This window comes from Nycticebus coucang, chromosome 11 (genome assembly GCF_027406575.1).
Source record: "Nycticebus coucang isolate mNycCou1 chromosome 11, mNycCou1.pri, whole genome shotgun sequence".
Taxonomy (NCBI): domain Eukaryota; kingdom Metazoa; phylum Chordata; class Mammalia; order Primates; family Lorisidae; genus Nycticebus; species Nycticebus coucang.
The window spans coordinates 107,052,418-107,072,243 of record NC_069790.1 but is presented as its reverse complement, the minus strand read 5'-3'; the positions used below and the strand labels follow the sequence as shown (position 1 = coordinate 107,072,243).

The 19,826-nt window shown below is 36.4% G+C and overlaps 1 protein-coding gene and 1 pseudogene across 1 annotated transcript in view; one reads left to right on the top strand and one right to left on the bottom strand.

Annotated features, from left to right (window-relative positions):
* Nucleotides 1–1,096: 1,096 nt before the first annotated feature.
* MTPN (myotrophin) overlaps nt 1,097–19,826 on the top strand; it is a 50,831-nt gene continuing 32,101 nt past the window's right edge. The window contains exon 1 of the mRNA XM_053608844.1: nt 1,097–1,501. Coding sequence (XP_053464819.1) covers nt 1,430–1,501 — 72 coding nt within the window. The 5' untranslated portion in view covers nt 1,097–1,429. The remainder of the gene's footprint in view (nt 1,502–19,826) is intronic.
* LOC128598457 (snurportin-1-like) lies at nt 17,067–18,149 on the bottom strand (annotated as a pseudogene).

Below are 19,826 nucleotides of genomic sequence, written 5' to 3'. Positions count from 1 at the left end.
GTCTGAAAGGCCTCTGTGAAGAGCTAACAGTATACTGAGACCTCAAAGGTTAGAAGAATATTTCAGATAGTAAATAACCAGTATAAAGGCCCTATAGTATGAAGAGCTTAGTTTTCCTGAAGCTTACAGAAGATAAGACATTTTGGAATCAAAGAAGCAATGTGGGTGGGAGTGTCATGACAGAGGAGATACAATCAAGGCTCAGATCACAGTCAGCCCTGAAGGCCATAGCAAACAATTAGGGAATCATTGAAAGGTCTTGGAACAAGAAGTACGTGTTGGATTTATGATTTAAAAAGTAACTCTAGGTGGGGAATTACCTGGAAATGAATAGGAGTCAAAATGGGAAGCCATCTCGGAAGTAGAAGGGCTCAGTGGTAAACATAACAAGAAGTAAACAAATTTAAGATATATTTTGAAGAACTTACTAACAGAATAAGAGAGAAAAGTTTGGAATGATTCCCATGCTTTTTGTTTTAGTGACAGTGTAGTTAGTGTTGTGATTTATAGAGACCAGGAATATAGGGGATACCTAGGTTTAGAATCTATAGAAGACCAGATCCCATTTTGGACATGTTAAGTTTGAGACATTGAAATGGGCAAGAAATTAAATATAAAAATGGATCCCACAGGAAAAGTCTGGGTTAAAGGCAAATCAAGAGCTCTCAGCATGATGTTATTAGATCATACAGGCAGGAGACTGGGTTGGAGAATAGATGGAGATACCAGGATTTGCCTCCCTGATATTTGTTCCTAGAAATATGTCATTGTTTACTACATAGATATTTGTAGTTCTGATTATCAGGAAGCAAACATAACGAATAAAATTCTAGGTAGCTGTTAACATGTAGAAGTTTTCTTTTGATTTAAAATCAATTTATTATTTCTAAATGAACACAAAAATATATATTTATATTTTTAGTGGTGCAGAAACAATCTAATCCCACCAGAATTACGCCAACTCTGCCAGCACTCGCCCTTTGCCCTAAGGGTTCTCTCCTGGATCCTCTGTCCTCTGTCTCAGCCCTGCCCACTCACCCCGGCTCCTCCCCTTCATCCCCACCCCAGCCGGCCTAGCCACTGCGCCTGCGCACCTGTGGCGCTCCAGCCTCGGACCGTAAGGGCGGGGTCCAAAGAGGGGAAGAGGAAGAGGAAGTTGGGGGAGGGTCCTAGCGGGGAGTGAACCGGAAGTGCAAACGGTCCTGCTTCTCGGCCAGGCGGAACCTTCTCTGTTGGGCCCAGTAGCCGCGAAAGAACTTTCTTTCTCCCGCCCGAACGGTTGCTGCGGCCAACTGCCTCGCCCGCCTGGCAGCCTAACCCGCCTTCTCTTCTCTCCGGCCCTGTGTCCTTCTCGCCCGGCGGTATCCGCTTGCTGCTCCCACCGCCTCCTCGTCTTCTACCCGGCCAACCGCCCTGCCCCGCAGTAGGGATGTGCGACAAGGAGTTCATGTGGGCCCTAAAAAACGGAGACTTGGATGAGGTGAAAGACTATGTGGCCAAGGTAAGCCGGGAAGAGTGGAGTAGGCGAGAGCACGGAGGTGGGATGGAGATAGGCTGAGAAAGCTGACCGGAGCTGGACGGGCGGGGGCGGGGTGGGCGGGAGGAGATATAGCCTGAATGGAAGTGGTATCCGGGGGAAAAGGGGTGTCTGGACTGAAAGAAGGGTCCAGGTAGCTTGATAGCGTTCTGTGTCAGGTAACTGCTCTGTTGATGCAGTCAGCTCTTCTTGCCTTCTTAACCCCCTGGGGGAGGGGAGAAGTCGTGTCTGGTTCTTTGAGAGTCTCCTCTGAACGCTAATCATGTTTTGACCCTCTTCTGCACAAGTTACTTAAATCTTTTCTCGAATGAGGTAATTCTCCATCTTGGGCTTCCCTGTTAATGAATGAAGTTACTAAGTAAATTAGGATCAGAGGAATGTTTGTTTTGACTTTGGGCCTGGTATGAATTTAAAGAATTCATTGACTGTGCAAGAGTACCAAAAATAGCAATAGTTAAAATCTGAAACTTGGTATCACTTCACTTAGCTTTGGGTGTGGCCTTTTTCCTCTTCTCTGCCACAACATACATATTTGTTTTAAGTGGTAAGGTTGTCAGCTGGCATCTGGGAGTGCTTAAGATGTCTGACTAGTTTTTAAACACGCATGTTAACTTTTGTTACGCCATCCTTCTCTTTGATTCCATCTGAAATGCTTACATGTGTAATAAATAGTAATGCAGTTTAGTCACAGTATATTTGGGGGTAAAGTTATAATGAAGAAAGCCAAACTCAAACCTAAGCACCCAAACTAAAACTGAACACACTTTGTGGCAAGTGAAAAACAACATTCTAAGTTAGCCTGCTTTTGGATCCTGAAACTGTGCCTTTTGTAATTATGAAATAACTTACATATGATTTTAATGTGGTGATAATGTAAAAAGATGTCTTCTAAAACAAAATTTAATTTTATAACATAACCACAGAGAGTATCTTGCCCACATTCTAAAACACTCATGGGTTTAGATTTTAATTTTTCAAAGGATATGACCACTGGTATGCTGCTGTGTTTTTGTTTCCGAGATCTGTGTTAGGAAGCAAGTAAGGAGAAGAAGAGTTTCTTAAAACTGAAAGATTGTGCAAGGCAAGCTGCTGGTTTTTATGGTTTTTACTCTATGTAATGGCATTATAATTTAGACTTGTTGGATGCAGCTTATCTGCTTCGTTTTTTTTTTTTTGCAGTGGATTTTTAGGAAAGGCTATCTTCTAGTCACTGCTTTCTGAGCTGGTAGCAAACTGAAACTCTGACTTTTACTGACTGTTTCAGTGTATTATTACAAGTAAAAAAATTGTAATACTCTATAGAGGTGAGTGGTCTTTTTGTGTTCTGGTTGAGGTGGAACCTAGGTTATTTGATAAATTTGGAATACAAAAAGTTGATAAATACTAACTAAATTTACAGATACAAATGTAACACAACTTATATAGTGTTTTCCTGATACATTATTTTATTTCATCTTCGTGAGTCTTGTGACGTAGGGTCTAATATTAGCCCATTTTACAAATTACTGAGACTCAGGGTACTTAAGAATCCAAAGTTAGAGAAAGATTAAATGGTGAAGCAAGAATTAAATTGAATTCAAACTGAAACCTTTTAATTGCTCCATGCAATCTCTCTAAATCTAAGATCTGATTGTGAAAGCATATAATTACCAAGATTTCTAGTAGGACAGTCCCAAGGTCCACATCCAGGCAGATAACTTGTGCACAAAGAATGCTCAATTACACAAAAATATTTATGTAGAAATATGTGCCAATAAAGTTGGATTGATTTATTTTCACATAGTTTTAAAATTAGGTGATTATGTTCCGTTTAATTTTTTTCCCCCTTGTTGCTACCATTCTGCCTATTCTTTGTAAACATAAAAAGCGTGCACAGAGGGAGGGTAGACATTCAAAGAAAGACAAAGGGAAATATTGAGAAGTGGTCTATCCAAACAAATTTGACTGTAATGTAATGTTACATACTATAGAGAAGTGAGCTTTTTCCTCTCTTAGTTTTTATTGAGTGAGGTGTGTTTCTTAAACTGTCTTTTACTTTGTTAATAAGAAATAGTAAAAATACAAACAAGAAAACTAGCACAGTAGTTTTTACTGACTGCGCGCCCTTATTGTACCTGTTCAGGCACTGAGGTTATTACATAGTTTCTTCCACTCAGCATGTATCCTGCTTATTCATTGACTCACTTTTTATCCACCAATTTATGAACACTTATTATTGCCTGAGTTTATGCAATGTGCATTTGTCTGAGTAGGTATATACAAAGAAAGTACTAAAGAAACATTTGGACTAGTTTGCATTCTCAGAGGTGAGAATCTTTTAAAAATATTTTTCTCAGTATTCACATGTACATTTCTCATATTGTTAATGTAAGACTGTACCTATAGGAGAAGCATTTTAGTATTTTTCCCTTTTTGAAGTTAATATTTTTAAAAATTAATAATTTTCCTACCTGCTTTTGAATTCTCTGTTGAAATTTAAAGTGTGTAGACAGCCATAAATTGTTGGTTTTAGGTGAGTTCTTAAACTCTTAAAGTCAATTCAGAGTCCCCAAAGCATTGAAAATTGTATGTTTCTAAGTGGAAAAGGCAATATATAGAGAAAATTTTACATTGTTACATTTATGTTCTCTATAATGTTAAAACGGTATCTCAAACAGTTTTAAAAGTCTTAGAATGCTGTATTTTGGGTTATTAACTGACCTAAGGACCACAGTTAGTTAATTCATCCATTTTTATTAGGCATCTTTCAGGTCTCTAGAATGTAGTAAAGAAGTTGGACACAATGGCCAAGAAACTTAAACATCCTCATTTAGCAGACACACGTGAAGAAAATTTTCAGACCTTTAAAGTAGTATGCAAATTACAAGTAGCATCTCATTTTAACAAAATGCAGTTGTCCAATTGGAAGAAGGCAAATGAAAGTCAAAAGTGCTATATATAGCACTATAGCAGCTATATATAGCAGATATTTGTAGCCCCATTTTGATTACTTCCTCTGGGTGACATGTATTTTTGCCTTTGTCTTCCATTTCTGCCTTTAGGTTAATTTCTCCCATTGTAGTTAATTCTAGCCTTACCTATGCTCCTGCAGACTGCTTAATGGATAGCTCTGCTCAGGCAGATTCCAAATTGAGCTATTTTCCTCTCAAAAACTGCTGTTATTTCCCCACCACCCCCAATCCAAGTACTAACCAGGCCTCACCTTGTTTAGCTTCCAAGATGGTTCAGAGTGGTATGACTGAAGTGTAGACTGTTACTGTTCTTACTGTCTCCGTTTTGACTAATGGCATCAGCATCATGGTCCAGCCATTCGCCCAAACCAGAAACTGGGTAATTTTACTAGATCTGAGGGTTATTAAGACTGCCCTCTATGTCTGCCTCATCTATTCTTTACTCTCCATTCTTATCACCACTACTGTAGATAAGTTGCTGCTTCTTTCCAGTCTAGACTATATTTTCCTTGACTCTAATCCCCCCCATCTCCTGGTCATTTGACACAGTTTAGGTGGGAGAGGGATCTCTGTAATGTGCACATAGCATGTTATCTTTTTCAGCCAACCTCCTGCACTGCCCTTAAAATCCCTTTTTGGTCCCTCATTAAAAGGCTAACTCTTCCTTTGTATGGCATACTAGGCCATTATGACCTCGTCCATCCTTGCCTTTCTAAACTTGCCTCTTGCAGGTCCTCTGTTCTAGACCCTGCCATGCTGTTTCTTTACATGTGCTCTTCTAGCTTCCTGACCACTTCTGCTCACCTCAATCCCTAACCCCTGACCTGCTGAACTCTCTTTATCTTCCTAGAGTAGATTTCAGCCTCTTCGAGAAGAACATTTTGACTTCCGATGGAGTACTGCTTCTTTTAATGTTTCACTTATCAAATTGCTATGATTTTGTACACATGTCTGTCTTCATTAGGGTCTGAGCTTTAGGAGAGTAAACACTATATCTTTTATCTTTATAGTATAGTGAGAGCCAAGAAATTTCATGGGCATATGTTCCTAGTAATGAATTCTTTTTATTCTTAACTATAATTTCAACATACTGTATTAGTTATATAATGATAGCCATTTGTAATTTGTAACAATTTGGAAACCATTAGGATAGCACTAAACGTCTCTGTAATTTAAATTGTTGGCTGTATCCATAAAAGAGACTGACAGCTAGCTTATGGAAACTTTTTTGTATTTATGGTCACACAGTAATCTTACCTTACAATTTATATTCCTAATTGTGATCCTATACAGTCTAGAAAAAGTTAAATTGTGTCTCTTTGCATTAGGAAGAAATAAAAATAACTAAATAATTGAGATTTATATTAAGAATGGTTTAAATAACACTTTAAACAGAGTTTTCATAAAACTATTTGAACATTGTTATTTGCTATACAGGTGTTATTTTATTAATCAACATTAAGCCTTGAGCATTGTTAATGATGTTATTCACATTTTGGAGATTTTAATGGCAACGATTAAATAACTTATCCAGGATCACAAAGTTCTTGAACAGCAAAGCTGAGATTTGACCCTAGTTCCTTGGATTCTGAAAGAACTTGAAAACTTCTTGCTATTTAACTACTTCAGCTTACTCTTGACCTTCATTACTAAGTAATGCCAGATAACTGAGGGGTGCTCGATTATTCAATATATAAGTGTTTAAAATAATTATAGCAGAATGGTAATTATCGGTTGAGAATACTGAGAGGTGAGCTTTGTGGTGGATTTTGAGGGTCCAGCACTCTTTTATAGGTAAGTGCTTATGAATCGTATTGATAAGTAGCGCCTTCTACTCTCCCATAAGGTCTGGTATAGGTACTCTCTTGTTTACATAGACTTATGTTTCGCTCCCTGTGAAATAGAAGCCTGGTCTCTAACTTCCCTTTCTCTGTGGTTTCCTTTCCCTCTCCAGCCCCCATTCTAATTACATCTGCCTTTGACACTCTAATAGGTTTGAAAAGCAACAATTGTGCACCACGTGAGAGGATAGGATCTCTTGAACCTGAGAAAGGTATCAACTCTAATCTTTAGAAATTGTAAGACTTATTGAGATCTCTTTTCACCTTCCTAATAAATTAGCCAATTTGAAAGAGGGTTTGATTCAATCTGTCTTGTACTTATTGGTTTTAGACTGCTTCCCTTTTCTTTTTTTAATTATCAATTTCTTTCCTACATAAAAATGTGTCATTATGTGTTGCCCTTTTGCTACAGCAGGGTTCATTACCCATTCAGAAAGCAAGTATCTGCCCTATAAGACATAAAAGCCTCAGTAGATACAAAAAGTTTAGTATAGATATTTTTCTTTCTAAATATGCTTTTAGTCTTCTTTCTTTAAATGCAAAATGAAGGAAGATCTTTTTTTATGTTGGAACATAGTGTTCAGTGTTATATCAATAGGCTATATAAAGTGTTTTGTTTGAGATTTTTAACATTTTCCTTTAATTAGTAGAAATAATAAAAGTTTAATTAAAGCTGATATAAATTATAATAATGTGGGCATATTATTTTAAAATATAAAGCTGTACCAATTAAACCAAAATGAAGTATCTCGTTGCCTAGGCCCCCTACCTAGGTGGTTTCATTCTTCAAAATATAAAATTTATTAGATATTCTTAAGATTCAGAAGTATAAAGGAAACAAAAAATGGCCTTAAATTCCACTTAGATTGCTTCCAGTAGCTTTATAAAAGGTAACATTAAATTCTAATGCAGTTTTAAAAATCCAACAGAATCGAAAGGTAAAGCCTTCCCTTCTCCAATCTCTGAACAGAATTAATTCTTATTAATAAGTTCATGTAAGGAAAACATTGGAAATTTGTTTCTTTCCTTACTTAAAAAAAGAAAACTTTTGCACTTTGCTTTTCACATTGAAATTTATTCATTCTCTCCTTTTTTAAGTGTTGCACACTATTCCATTTATGGAGATTTATTAATAATCCTCTATGATAAACATTTACGATTTATTTTTATAATTAAACATTACAGTGATGGTGTTTGTATGTATATCTTATCCTGATTCTAACTGTGCTAAACTAGTTTAATGATTTGCATCTTCACAATATGTTTTAGAGCAGGTTCCGGCCACTTTCCTTCTTATGTTTTGTTTAGAATTTTTGCAAATGGTTTCTTTAAAGTTTTTTTTTTTCTTTTTTCTGCAATCTCAGCAAAAATATGATGATTTGAGCCTATCTCACATTTAACCCTATCCCTTAATAAGCATTAACATTTGAGGGGTGGGATGCTGTGCTCATGGGATCTGAAGATCATAATACTTTAGCTTTTAATTCTTTATGAAGTATCTTAGAATAGGAAGATGTGGTGTAGTATGGGAATATGCAGTAAGTGCTTACAGGAGAAATTGTGTTTAGGTGAATCACAGCAGAATTGATGATTAATAGTTATTGCATCCAAGGCCACCTTGTAATAAGAAATATGGCTGAAAGCAATTTTTTTGCAACTCTATTTTTACTCTCTAAATGGTTCTGATAAAACCTGGAAACTTGAATTTTGTTTTCATTCCACAGAAAACAACAAGAGTAGAGAGGAGCTGTGATTACTGAAAATGTGAGGAAAAGAACCAAAATATAAAAAACTGACCCAAGAAATTGAAGGGCAAAGAGTCATATTTACCTTAAAGTTACAGAGCACTGGACAAGGATTAACACATACATGTATAAGTATAATCTTGAGCTTGGAGAAGAGTTTAAATTTTGCTACTTTTCCCTTATATAACATGTCAGAGAATATGTATGACGTATTTTAGAAAGATTTCTATTTGACATACAGTAAAATCTCTGTAAGTTGACCCAAGGGACTGTAACAAACTGGGCAACATACATAAGGAACTAGGCCTGCTGTACTAATCCGTACATGTAGTGCATGTCTGGTCTGTGAAAATTGGGTCAACTTAACGAGGTGATCAACTATGGAGGTTCTACAGTATATATGACATAGTGAACATTTTGATACTTAGGTCTAAACTCAGTATCTGAAAAATTTAGATTAAAAAAAAAGATTGTAGGTAATAAGCACTTAACCCATAGGTAGATGCTTATTACAGCACTGTCCTTTGGGAATTTGGAATTGTGTTATTGGTGGAACCATAGTTTGGAGGCTAAACATGTAGATACTTTGGAATTAAATCTTCCAGTTCTGGTCCTCTTACTATACTGATCACTTTGGGTAAGTTAGTTAACCACTCTCAACTTGAGTTTCTTCAATTGGTAAAAATTGAATGGTGATAATACTTACTTAATATATACATGTATAAACTATACCATTGTGCCTGCCAGATAGTGAGTGCCAGTGTTATTGTTATTACTAATCATAATTATTATAATTTTGCTTAGAAGTGAACTTACTTAAAGATCGTCTAGTCCAATTCCCTTTTTTTGTAGATGAAGAAAATTAATTGTTAAAGGACTTGACCAGGATCATACATCTAATTGGGATTATTAGTTAAATTCAGTTGTACTGAACCTGAACCAGTACTTTTTCCACTAAGCTATTATGTTTCCTAATGAAGTGCCTTATGTTAGCTGTTTTTTCAGATGGAATATTCTTTTTTTTACCCCACTCCATATGCCTGGTAAATTTCTACTTTGGGTGGGGGGTGTGTGACAGAGTCTCACTGTGTCACGCTCGGTTAGAGTGCTGTGGCATCACAGCTCACAGTAACCTCAAACTCTTGGGCTTAAGTGATTCTCTTGCCTCAGCCTCCCAAGTAGGTGGGACTACAGGCACCGGCCACAGCGTCCAGCTATTGGTTGTTGTTGTTGTTGTTGTCATTGTTTAGCAAGCCCAGGCCAGGTTCAAACCCACTAGTCCTGGTGTATGTGACTGGCACTGCCCAATTTCTACTAATTTTTTAAAGTGTGTTCATGTCTGTTTTGTTGTGCATAGCGTTCCCTGAATGCTTGTGTGGATTATCCCTCAGGAGTAATATCCAATCTAGAGTTTTCTTGTTATGTTTATACTCTATTATCGAGTCTCTTAAACATGAAGGCTTATGGGCTTCTGACTTGACTAACAAGTACTGAACTTGAAACAGTGGCTTTACCTCAAATCTTGGTCTGTGGGATATTTCTTTTAAGTTTATCCATGTAATTAGGGATATGTCTTTAAGTTTATCCACAGAGATCAGTGATTACCAATTAGATAATTGATTAGTGCCTTTCAAACCTGAGAACTCATAGGTCCATTCCTCCCAGAAAATATATTTCTGCACATCTTGATTTAGGATTCAGTGTTTATAGGGAGGCATTTGTTTTTTTGTGGGAGGTTATAGCATTTGAAGCCCTTTCTTGTGCTTGAGGAGTTCCCTACTATTCAGTATGAATCTTGGTGAAATGCAAGTCTGGGTGCCTACCACAACAAAAGCCATAAAGGACAAATAAATTGCTTTCCCCTGCACACATGGGAAATGAGCTCATAATCCAAACATGATTAATTGGATTTAATTGGTTGCTTCTGTCTGGAGCTGAACCAGAGACTCAGACATGGTAAAGGATGTAGTGGCAGCAATGAAACATCCAGTTTCCAAAAACAGCAGAACTAGTGAAGTAACAGCTATGGTATCTCTTCTATGCCCACGTGGTTCTTGTGACAGATTTTGATTTACAGACGTCCCCTTACTTACTCTGCTTCAATTGAAAAATTTTCAATTCTATGATGATGTGAAAGCAGTATGCATGCAGTCGAAATCATACTTTGAATTCTTTTGCCAGCCTAGTTCTCTGCAGTGCACAGGGAGCCGCGGGTCCCAGTCAGCTTTGAGATTATGATGGTAAACTACTTGTCTTCTGCAGCATACTATGTTGCAGGTATGATGGACGGTTACATGTGTTAAAGACGTTTTCAACTTAGGAAGTTCATTACGTGTAACCCCATTGTAAGTCAGGGAGCATTTGTCTTTCTTTTAAGCCTCCTTGCTTCTGCCCATTTACTGAGCTTTGGTCTTCAGTCCTTCCAGCAATTCTGGAACTGCTTTTAATATCTGTTTAATGTGTTGGCATTTCTGTTAGTCAGCCTGAACTGGTTTCTCTTGCTTAAAAATTAAGAACTCCATATTATTTTTTACCCTTGTTGTGCTAAGTGTAGGTTTGTTGAAGACAGAAATTATCTTTGTGTTCTCAATAATTAGCACATTGCTTATTATCTGCCGTACATGTTTAGTTAAATTTGTGTGGAATTGGTATTTGCAGAAACTAGCCCTTCCTTTATTTTGTCTTCAAAGTTTGTTTACCATATACTTCTTTGTAGCAGATGTTCTTAGTGTAAATGATGTTCTTTTGTTTCCTCTCTTCAAAATAGCTCTTAAGTTTTCCAACTCTTGTTGTTTAAAGCTCAATGAACTCTGTCCAGTTTTCCACACTGTTGTAGCAACAATGTGTTATTGTAGTGACAAATTGTATTAATATAACACCAACTTCTACTTGTAGCCTCTCATGACCATCATTTTAGAATTTCAATTAAGTATTTTTAAAACATACAGTTTTACAAAAGTAAAAAAAGTATTTGTGTTGTTGCTTTGTGAAAAAATAAGATTCACTGGTGCTTTTTCACCGGTATTAGTTAACATATTAAGACCTGTACTTAATGCTATGTTAGTTATAAAAATGTAAGAGCATGTGAACCCTCAAACCAGTAAGTTGAAAGCTTTCTAGTTGCAAACTAAGTCTTTAGGAAACATTCTGTGTTGTTTAGTATTTTGAAGTTCTCTGTACACAGTGATCACACTTTCACTTTGAATTTCAGTAGGCCTGGGTTTGGGTCCCAGTCTTACCATTTACTAACCTTAACCAGGTTATTTAATTTGATCAAATCTCACTGGGCTCAGTGGCTCACACTTACAGTCCCACTTATTCATCTTTGTGTTCCCAATAATATAGCACATTGCTTATAGCTCCTGAGGTTGAGGCAGGAGGATCAGTTGAGCTTATGAGTTTGAAGCTGAGAGTGAGCGAGGATCGTGCCAAAATATCTCAGCTTTCTCATCAGTAAATGGGGATTATAATGGTATCCAATTCATGTTCAGTTCAAGTTTTGAAAGATAGCAAATGTAAAATTCACAAAACAATGCTTAATACATTGTAACTCCATAGTAAGTATTTACTACTTGTGGTGTTACCTATGTAGATCTTTCCTATGAGGAGACTTGCAGAGACTAAAGCTTTATAGTGGAGATTGGCAAACTTTTTTGTCAAGGGCTACCTAGTAAATTTTTGAGACCTTGGCAGTCACACAGGCTGTATCATAAATATTTATCTCTGCCACAGATGATATGTAAACAAATGAGTATATCTGAGTTCCAATAAAACGTGATTTACCAAAACAGAGGTAGCAGGCTGAATTTGGCCCATAAGCCACAGATTGCTCACCCCTGCATAACACTGAAGTTACAATAGCTAGTTTGTCTAATAAACTTAAATTTCATTTCTTCTCAAGTTTTTGAAATCTAAAAATATTAAAATGTATGATAAAATACAAAACTTACTGGGATCAGCATTTCTAAAACAGATACATTAATAGTGGAAAGATGTTGAACTGGAAAAGCGAGGCATGGAAAGTCACATGTGGATAGCTAAAAGAGAACAAGAGGTTGAATGAAATTCCTTAAAAGAAAAAGCATAGAATCTCTAGTAAATTTGAACATTAAACAGGCGGCATAGAATTATTCTAAAACTGAGGAACCATTAATTGTAAATGTACAAACAGGAAACAATTTAGATCCTTAAAAGCTGAAAGGAGATTCCACAAAATCTTTTTAACTGTCACTGGTCATTCTTTACCAAAAATGTTCCGGAATTCTCTCTGTAGCCCTAGTGCCCATCCCATGACCTGGCTTAATTTCCAGCACCAGAAGTGAAAGAGAGGGCTAGTTAGCAGTTTTCAACAGTTCATTCATAATTCATTCAGCAAATATCATTCGAGCTCCTATAGTAGCAGTCACTAGGGATGAGTTTTCTTTGGTAGGTTCAGTGAAAGGGGGTTGCATTAAGTCAAATAGCACATAAGATAGTTGTATGGATTCTGAATACATTATTTTCCTTATTTAATAATGAAATATGGGTAAAACTTAGCAGCTATCCAATATGTTAAGTAAAGTCATATTTGGTTAAAATATAGAGAAAAATCAGCAATGTAGAACCACAAATTAAAGTGAAAGATAATAGGAGCAAAATGCCTTCTCTTTCAGTACTTTATTCCAGGTACAATTTATACAATAAATTAACAAACCCACATATTATTCAGTCTTTACAGCTACCCTGGTAGCCTTCTCCCCACTTTATGGTTAGGGAAATGGAAATTAAGTAACTTGCCCAAGATCCTCCTACACCTAGTAGGTGGAAGGACACGATTTGAACTCTGATTTTAAGAGTATTCCTACACCTTTCCTATCATTTTGTGTTGAAATATTTTAACTACAAATGATATACATATCTTGTAGATGAAAAAAATTAAAAATAGAGTATTACAGTAGATAAGCATTAAGATTGAACCAGGAAAAGATAGAAAGGAACATACAAGTTTAAGTAAACTGATAAATAGAAGTCGAAATTTTCAGAACTGAAAGAAGACCCAGGGTTGTGAGGATCCCCACACTAATATGCGAAATTAATAAACACAAATGAGGAACAAGAGGAACAAAATACATACTAGCTTAATTGTATCCAAAAAAATTTTAATCTGTAAACTGGATAGAATAATAATATTAAGAGGATAAAATCAACTTAGCTTTAGATTTCTTTCTGATAATACCAGAAAACAGTGAAACAGGCAGTTCTGACAGAATAAGAGTTATGAAAACAGTATGCTTTTTCAATTTGTCATTCAAGTGTAATGTCAACAGAAAACCAATCTTAAGAAAATTTGCGTTCTTCTTCCTACTCAGAAGATTTCTACAGGGTAGCTTACCCTCAAACTCTGGGTGTTAAATTTTTAACCTTCCCTGCCTCTTCCCCTCCTCTTGTCACCTCCTTTCTTTCCTTCCTCCCCTCTACTCTCCCTTCCCTCCCCATCATGGGCTTGTTTACAAATACAGTAGAACCTCCATAGTTGACCACCATCTTAATTTGATGTAATTTTCATAGACCAGATATGCACCACATGTACGTATTAGTATAGTAGCCCTAGTTCCCTACGTTGGCCACCTCTATATGCTGACCAGTTTATTACAGTCCCTTGGGAGGTCATCTTATAGAGGTTCTACCATATAGCTGTTTGGAGTATAAAACAATGGGTCAGAACACTAGGTAATTTTTCAGGCTACATAAAATTTCAGCAGGGAGCCATTAATTACTGTTATCTTACACATGGAGCTACCTTTTGATTATATCAGTCTTTTAATACCAGTCTTTTTTCCAAATTGAGGTACTACCATAATGTTTTAAATGGATTTCCTTAATTTTGATTATCTTTCTTTATATAAATGCATACATTTTTGTTAATTAAAATTTAAGTTTTATACCACAAGTAAAGTTTTTTAAAAATACTTCTCTATTTTCAATTAGACCGTGTCTGTGTGACTAACCCTTCCAAAGAAGAAAAGTAAAATACGTATTTTACTAAGTATAAATACACAGCTATATAAAACTGAAGTTTCCATAATATAAATGACTGTTCATTTGGGGAAAAAAATGCTTAAGTTAAAAGGTTCCAAGTAAATGTAATTTGAGGGTACAACTCTAAGGATGTCTATTAATAAGATTTATGATTATATATAAACATACACTCAGCTAAGTTTTAAAGTAAATGAGTTCAGACTGTTCACTGTTACCTGTAACCTGTTTTGTTCACGTAATAACATGGTCATCTTCTCACATCATCAATACAGAGCGTGAGTGAGTTACCTTCTCTGGACCTCAGTTTCCTTGTACAAGAATAGTTAATACTAACTTCAAAGTTTTTGTGACAGTTATGTGAATAAATGCTCGTACAGGACTTACAGTGTTGTCTGGCACATGGTAAGCATTCAAGGAGTGGAAGCTATTTTCATTTTATTTTAAATGATTCTGCATAGTTTTTCACAGGATATGCCATCATTTATTTAACAAGCTTCCCATTTGCAGCGTTTAGTTATGAACCTGTCACTTGATGAGACCAACAGAATCTGGTAGGTTTTTTTATTTCTCCATCTACCTTCTATTTTTTTATATGTAAATATATGTTATATATACTTGTTGTATTATATATTTTTTGCAGTTTTTGGCCGGGGCTGGATTTGAACCCGCCACCTCTGGCATATAAGGCTGGCACCCTACTCCTTTAAGCCAAAGGCGCCGCCCAACTGGCTTTACTTTTCATCGTTAATTCTTTTATACCAAAACTCTATATTCCTGTGTCCTAATTTTAAATAAATTTCTTTCATTTCACTAGACCAAGAGTTCTCAAGGTATCATGGGACTCTGGAGATACTTCAGAACTTTTCTAGAGGTCCATGATGTAAAAACCATGTTTATAGTAATACTAAAATGTATTTGCCCTTTTTGTTATGATAACACTTTCACTAATAAGCCTCAAGCAAAGGTGGGTAAACTGCTGCATGAATCAGGGCACTGGCACCAAACTCTACAACTAGTTGTTGTGAACTTTGACACTACTTATGTGTAGTCCAAAAAAAATGCCAGTTACATTATGAATGCCCTTAATGAAGTGCAGTTCTGTTAAATCCTGATTATGGGATATGCTCTCTTTACTATTCCATGTAAGATAATGGAAAGTGCTCGTACGGCAGTTCTACCATGTTGTTGGGTCCTGAACTAGCTGCTGCTGTTCTCATGGGACATCACTTTTATTTGAAAAAAAACAACTGAAAGTTTATACATTTGGTTATTTAGACTTGGATATTTGACATTTTCTTGAAAATGAATGGATTCTCAGTTTAAGGAAAAAGTTAATGCTTTTATTGCCAATGGCAAAAATTCAAGCTTTTGAAGAGAGAATTTGAATTTTGAAACATTGATATCTTCCTGTTTGATCTTGATCGTTTCCAGTGCTTAACGACTTTGACGAGATTTAGAAGTGCTATTAATGAATTTTTTTGATATTGTAAAAAGAAATTTGACAACATTTGGAAAATCTACATAACTTGATGAACCAGTATTTTCTAAGTGACTGATTCACGATATTACAAAATCATGCATGGATAAAAGATCCATTTAAATTGTAAGGCAGACTGATGGATTTTAATATAGCAATATGAAGTTCATTGATACAGTTTTCAGATTCTACATTGAAAATAACCTTTCATAAACTATTTGTTGAGATTAAGTATAGTATCAAGGAAAAATATTCCTAATTAATTGGAAAGACTATTAAAAATTACTTACTTTTTCAACTACTTTTTCAACTACTTTTACAATTATTTGTGGGAGTGAAATTTTCATCATGTATTTCAGCCCAAAAACCATGTATCAAAACAGATTGAATGTGGAAACAGATGTGAAAATCCAGTTTCCTTCTGTTAAAACAATCATCTAAAGGTTTGCAAAAGATTTAATACAGTGCTACCCTTCTCACTTTTTTTGAAAATAGTTATTTTTTATTTTTAATCTCATTTATGTTAATGTGTCTTTTTTATAATGTGTTTATTTTCATTATTTCTGAATTAATCAACATTTAGGTTTTCCACTTTTAATTTCTAATTTGATATATAACAATAGATATAACCTATGTAAACAAAAAGCTCCTTGGAATCCTGAGACCAAAGTTTTGGAGAACGTCTGCCCTAGAAGTCTTAATGTACTTCTCCTGACTTCCCCTACCCTTAAGGGAGCATGGGGATGTATTTTCTGATTTTCTGCAGCCTGAGACTGCCTTTGCATATGAATATTGACTTGCTGTTGGTGTGGAATGTACTTGAATCTTAACTTATTCTCTTCAAACTGTAGATCAGAGATTTTCAACCTTCTTCCTACCCCCGATATATTTAATAGGTTCTGCACACATCTTCCATTTGTGTTAGTGTTAATAACTCTCCTCAGAAGATTATGCATGATCCCCAAACCCTCTCCAATATCATTACTGTAGATAGATAGTTTGTAGTCCTCTGGAATTCAGTGATGTAGAGAGGTCAAAAATTTGAGAAAAGTCATTTCTTTTTGGCATCTATGTGTTTTTTGACTTCTTTATTTTTTCCCCCCTTTATCCTTATGAAACAAATTGTAAAACTATTAATTTGGGAGGGGAGAATCTACTGAAGTTTTGCCTGTAATACAGTGAGCTTCCATAATCTGCAGGCTTAGGTCTTTCTTGAGCTCAAAAAAGTTTGTTTTCTTAAGAATTACATATATTTACATTGTAGATCTGGGATACACTTACCAAGGTAGGAGCTGCTCAAATCAATCTGAATACAACCCAATCTGGGAATGCGTCCCCCTCTTAGAGCCAGCATTTCAGATTGAAGATAAGCTATTTCCAGCTGGAGTGGCTTTGAAAAGTCCACTCTAAAATGAAGTCATCTCTTGTTACCATCCTCTTCCCCAGTCTTCCTTCTGGGCCAAGTACCATCCGTGACTCCCTCAGGGGGCTTCCCTCTTAATTCTCCATGAGACTCTCAGCATGGTCTGGGTTATAGGGAGAGCTCTTCAGCTTGGGGGTAGATAGGTGCTCCAACTCATAGTGCCCGTTCTCAGAAGCCTTGTGAGTGAGTTTCTCCTCCATGCCCTCCTTCTGGCTCCTCTGATGCTCAATAATCCGCTGGAGTTGGTGCCCAGCATATTCTGGCTTGGTGGTTAGTGGGCCAGCTGGCACAGCTACACCAAGGGCATCAGACACCATGTAGGGGCACAGCCAGCCCACCAAGGGAGTGCTTCCGGGGCTGTAGTGGGTCTGCTTGTGGTGGAAGAGAAGTCCATCTACCTCAAAAGGGAAATCATAGAAAGCACCTTACACAGGCTTGCAGGGGTACAGGGGAAATTCTTTAGCCCCACAAATTTAAAGGGATTGAGTTTGGTTTTCTCTCCCAGTCCTTCTTCTTTTAGTAACTTTGAATGCATCCAATAGAATCAGAAATCAGTCTGGCAGTCATAAAAAGGGTGTCCCCGCCAGCACATCACATCCAGAACATAGTAGGTCTGGTTCACCTCACTGTAAATGCAATCCAGAATGGTGTAGTCTTTTGCTGTTGTTGAGTTTTGCCTGTTGCCTCCTGGCAGAAGAGAGGAAACGCTGTTGACACAGTAGCCATTCTTGGTGTAGGCACTGGTAGAGCCCCTGGATGCCACAATAAGGGCTCTTTTTCCAACAGGGCACACGACCACAATCCATTCCTGCCCCAAATCTGAAGGCACATCAATTAACCACTCGGAGAGCATCAGTTGATTAGCATAGCGTTTTGGTCACTTCTTGCCACCGTCAATGTCCATTTCTTCATCATCTTTCTTATCTTCTTCTTCACTCTCTATTCCTGTCCATTCATCTTCAGCCAGTCTTCTGGCATGGTTCACATAATCCAGCCGCTTGCATTTCTGCAGTTCCACTAACCAGCGGTGCCGCTCACTTTGCTCCAAGGAACTGTACTTGGATTTGTACTGGGACAGGCTGGGGTGTGGGGCAGCTGTGCTGTTCAGATCTTCAGACAGAAAAGCTACTAGCCAGGGGTCGGCTCAGCTCTTCCATCTTCCCTCAGTTACTGGGGAGTTTCTCTTTCCTCTCCGGATCTCAGTTTGACAATGGCAGAGACCTGGGTTAACTCCTAGTAAGTATAGTCCTCAAAAAAGTTTTTATAGCTTTCTGTTCCCGTTGTTCTAGTTATATATTATTTATAGGTTAAAACTTTATACTTTTTATACCAATCATCTTTTTTTTAATAAAAAACATTTTTGCTTCTTTGTTTATTACCTCTATATTCGGGGAGAATTTCTTAATCCTGCTCTCAGTTATTTACTTAATTCAAGTTTTCTGATTTTTGAGTAGTGTTTCCCAATTCTACTTACTTTGGCAAATTTTAGTTTTGCAGTTGCAGTTTTAATTTACCTGCTGTATTTCACTTTCTCAGCAGCTCCCCTTTTCTCTCAGCTTTCAGCTCAGTTTCTTTACTTTTAATGTCTACCTCTTCTCTTAAGACATCCTTTTTCGTAAGGAACATGTGTTTTGGATTTCATTTTGATTACTCCTGTGGATGTTTTTTAAAGTTAAGTTTCTTATATTAAATCATTTCAGAGGTATGTTTTTCCTTAGAATTCAGTATACTATTTCTTTTCCTCTGCTATATAATTAGTTTTTACACCCCATATTGGTTTTCTTCTGTTACTTCTCCTTTAAAGGAAAAATGCTATCCAGACTAAGGGTGTGCCAACAGTTAGGATGTGAGGCTTGCCCCTGTCCATATATGCAGGTATATATAACCTGCATATATACCAGAAGATTCCTAGTGCTTGTGGCTTTGTTAGCCTGATAGATCTTTTGTATTTTCTACTTAATAATTCTAAGACATATTTTCATTACATTGTTAAAAATATGAAATTATGAAGACTGGCAAAGAGAATCTTTTTTAAAAGAAAAAAAAAATGTTACACTCCTCCCAAGCTTTCCCTCTTCTTGGTAGCTTTACCAGACCCTTCCCAGGCTGAGCTGGGTCTCCTTTTCATTGTTCCCAAAGCAGACTCCATAGCCTGAATTGTAGCTTTATCACATGATACAATTTAATCACATGACATGAATGGTTTACTTGTTATCTGGCCTTTGTGACTACAAACTCCTTGGGAATGACTCCTTTTTCATCCCAATCTCAGATGTTTACCACACTGCCTGAACCTTTATAAGCTGTTAGTAAATGGCTTCTTAAATGATTAACCACATTGATATCATTTGGGAAATATTAGAAGAAAATCATCTGATATCTACAGAAGCATAACATAATAGAAGGAAAAGCAGCTTGGCATTGTGAAGAGGAAATTATACCAGATTAGTTTAATTTCATCCCTTTTCAGTAAGGCAAAAAGAAAGTGATAAACTTAGTTTATCTTGTTCTTAAGGAGAGCAGATATTCCCCTTGAATAATACCAACAAACTAGAAAAGTCTTCCTTTATTTGTAATACTGTTAAATAAGCAAATAACTGATTCAGTGATAGTTGGTATATATTGAACTCTAGGGAGTACAGTGAACAACATCCCTCATCGAAATTAGATCAGAGACACGTTCTATTTAATGTTTCTATTGATTTTCTGGTTTAAAAATAATTGATAACACTTTCACCAAATTTTCATGAGAATAATATTAGCAGGTCAATTCAGTGATGACTTTTACCATTTTATGTTCTTCAAATTCAGCTTAATCTAATTCTGCAGTTGAC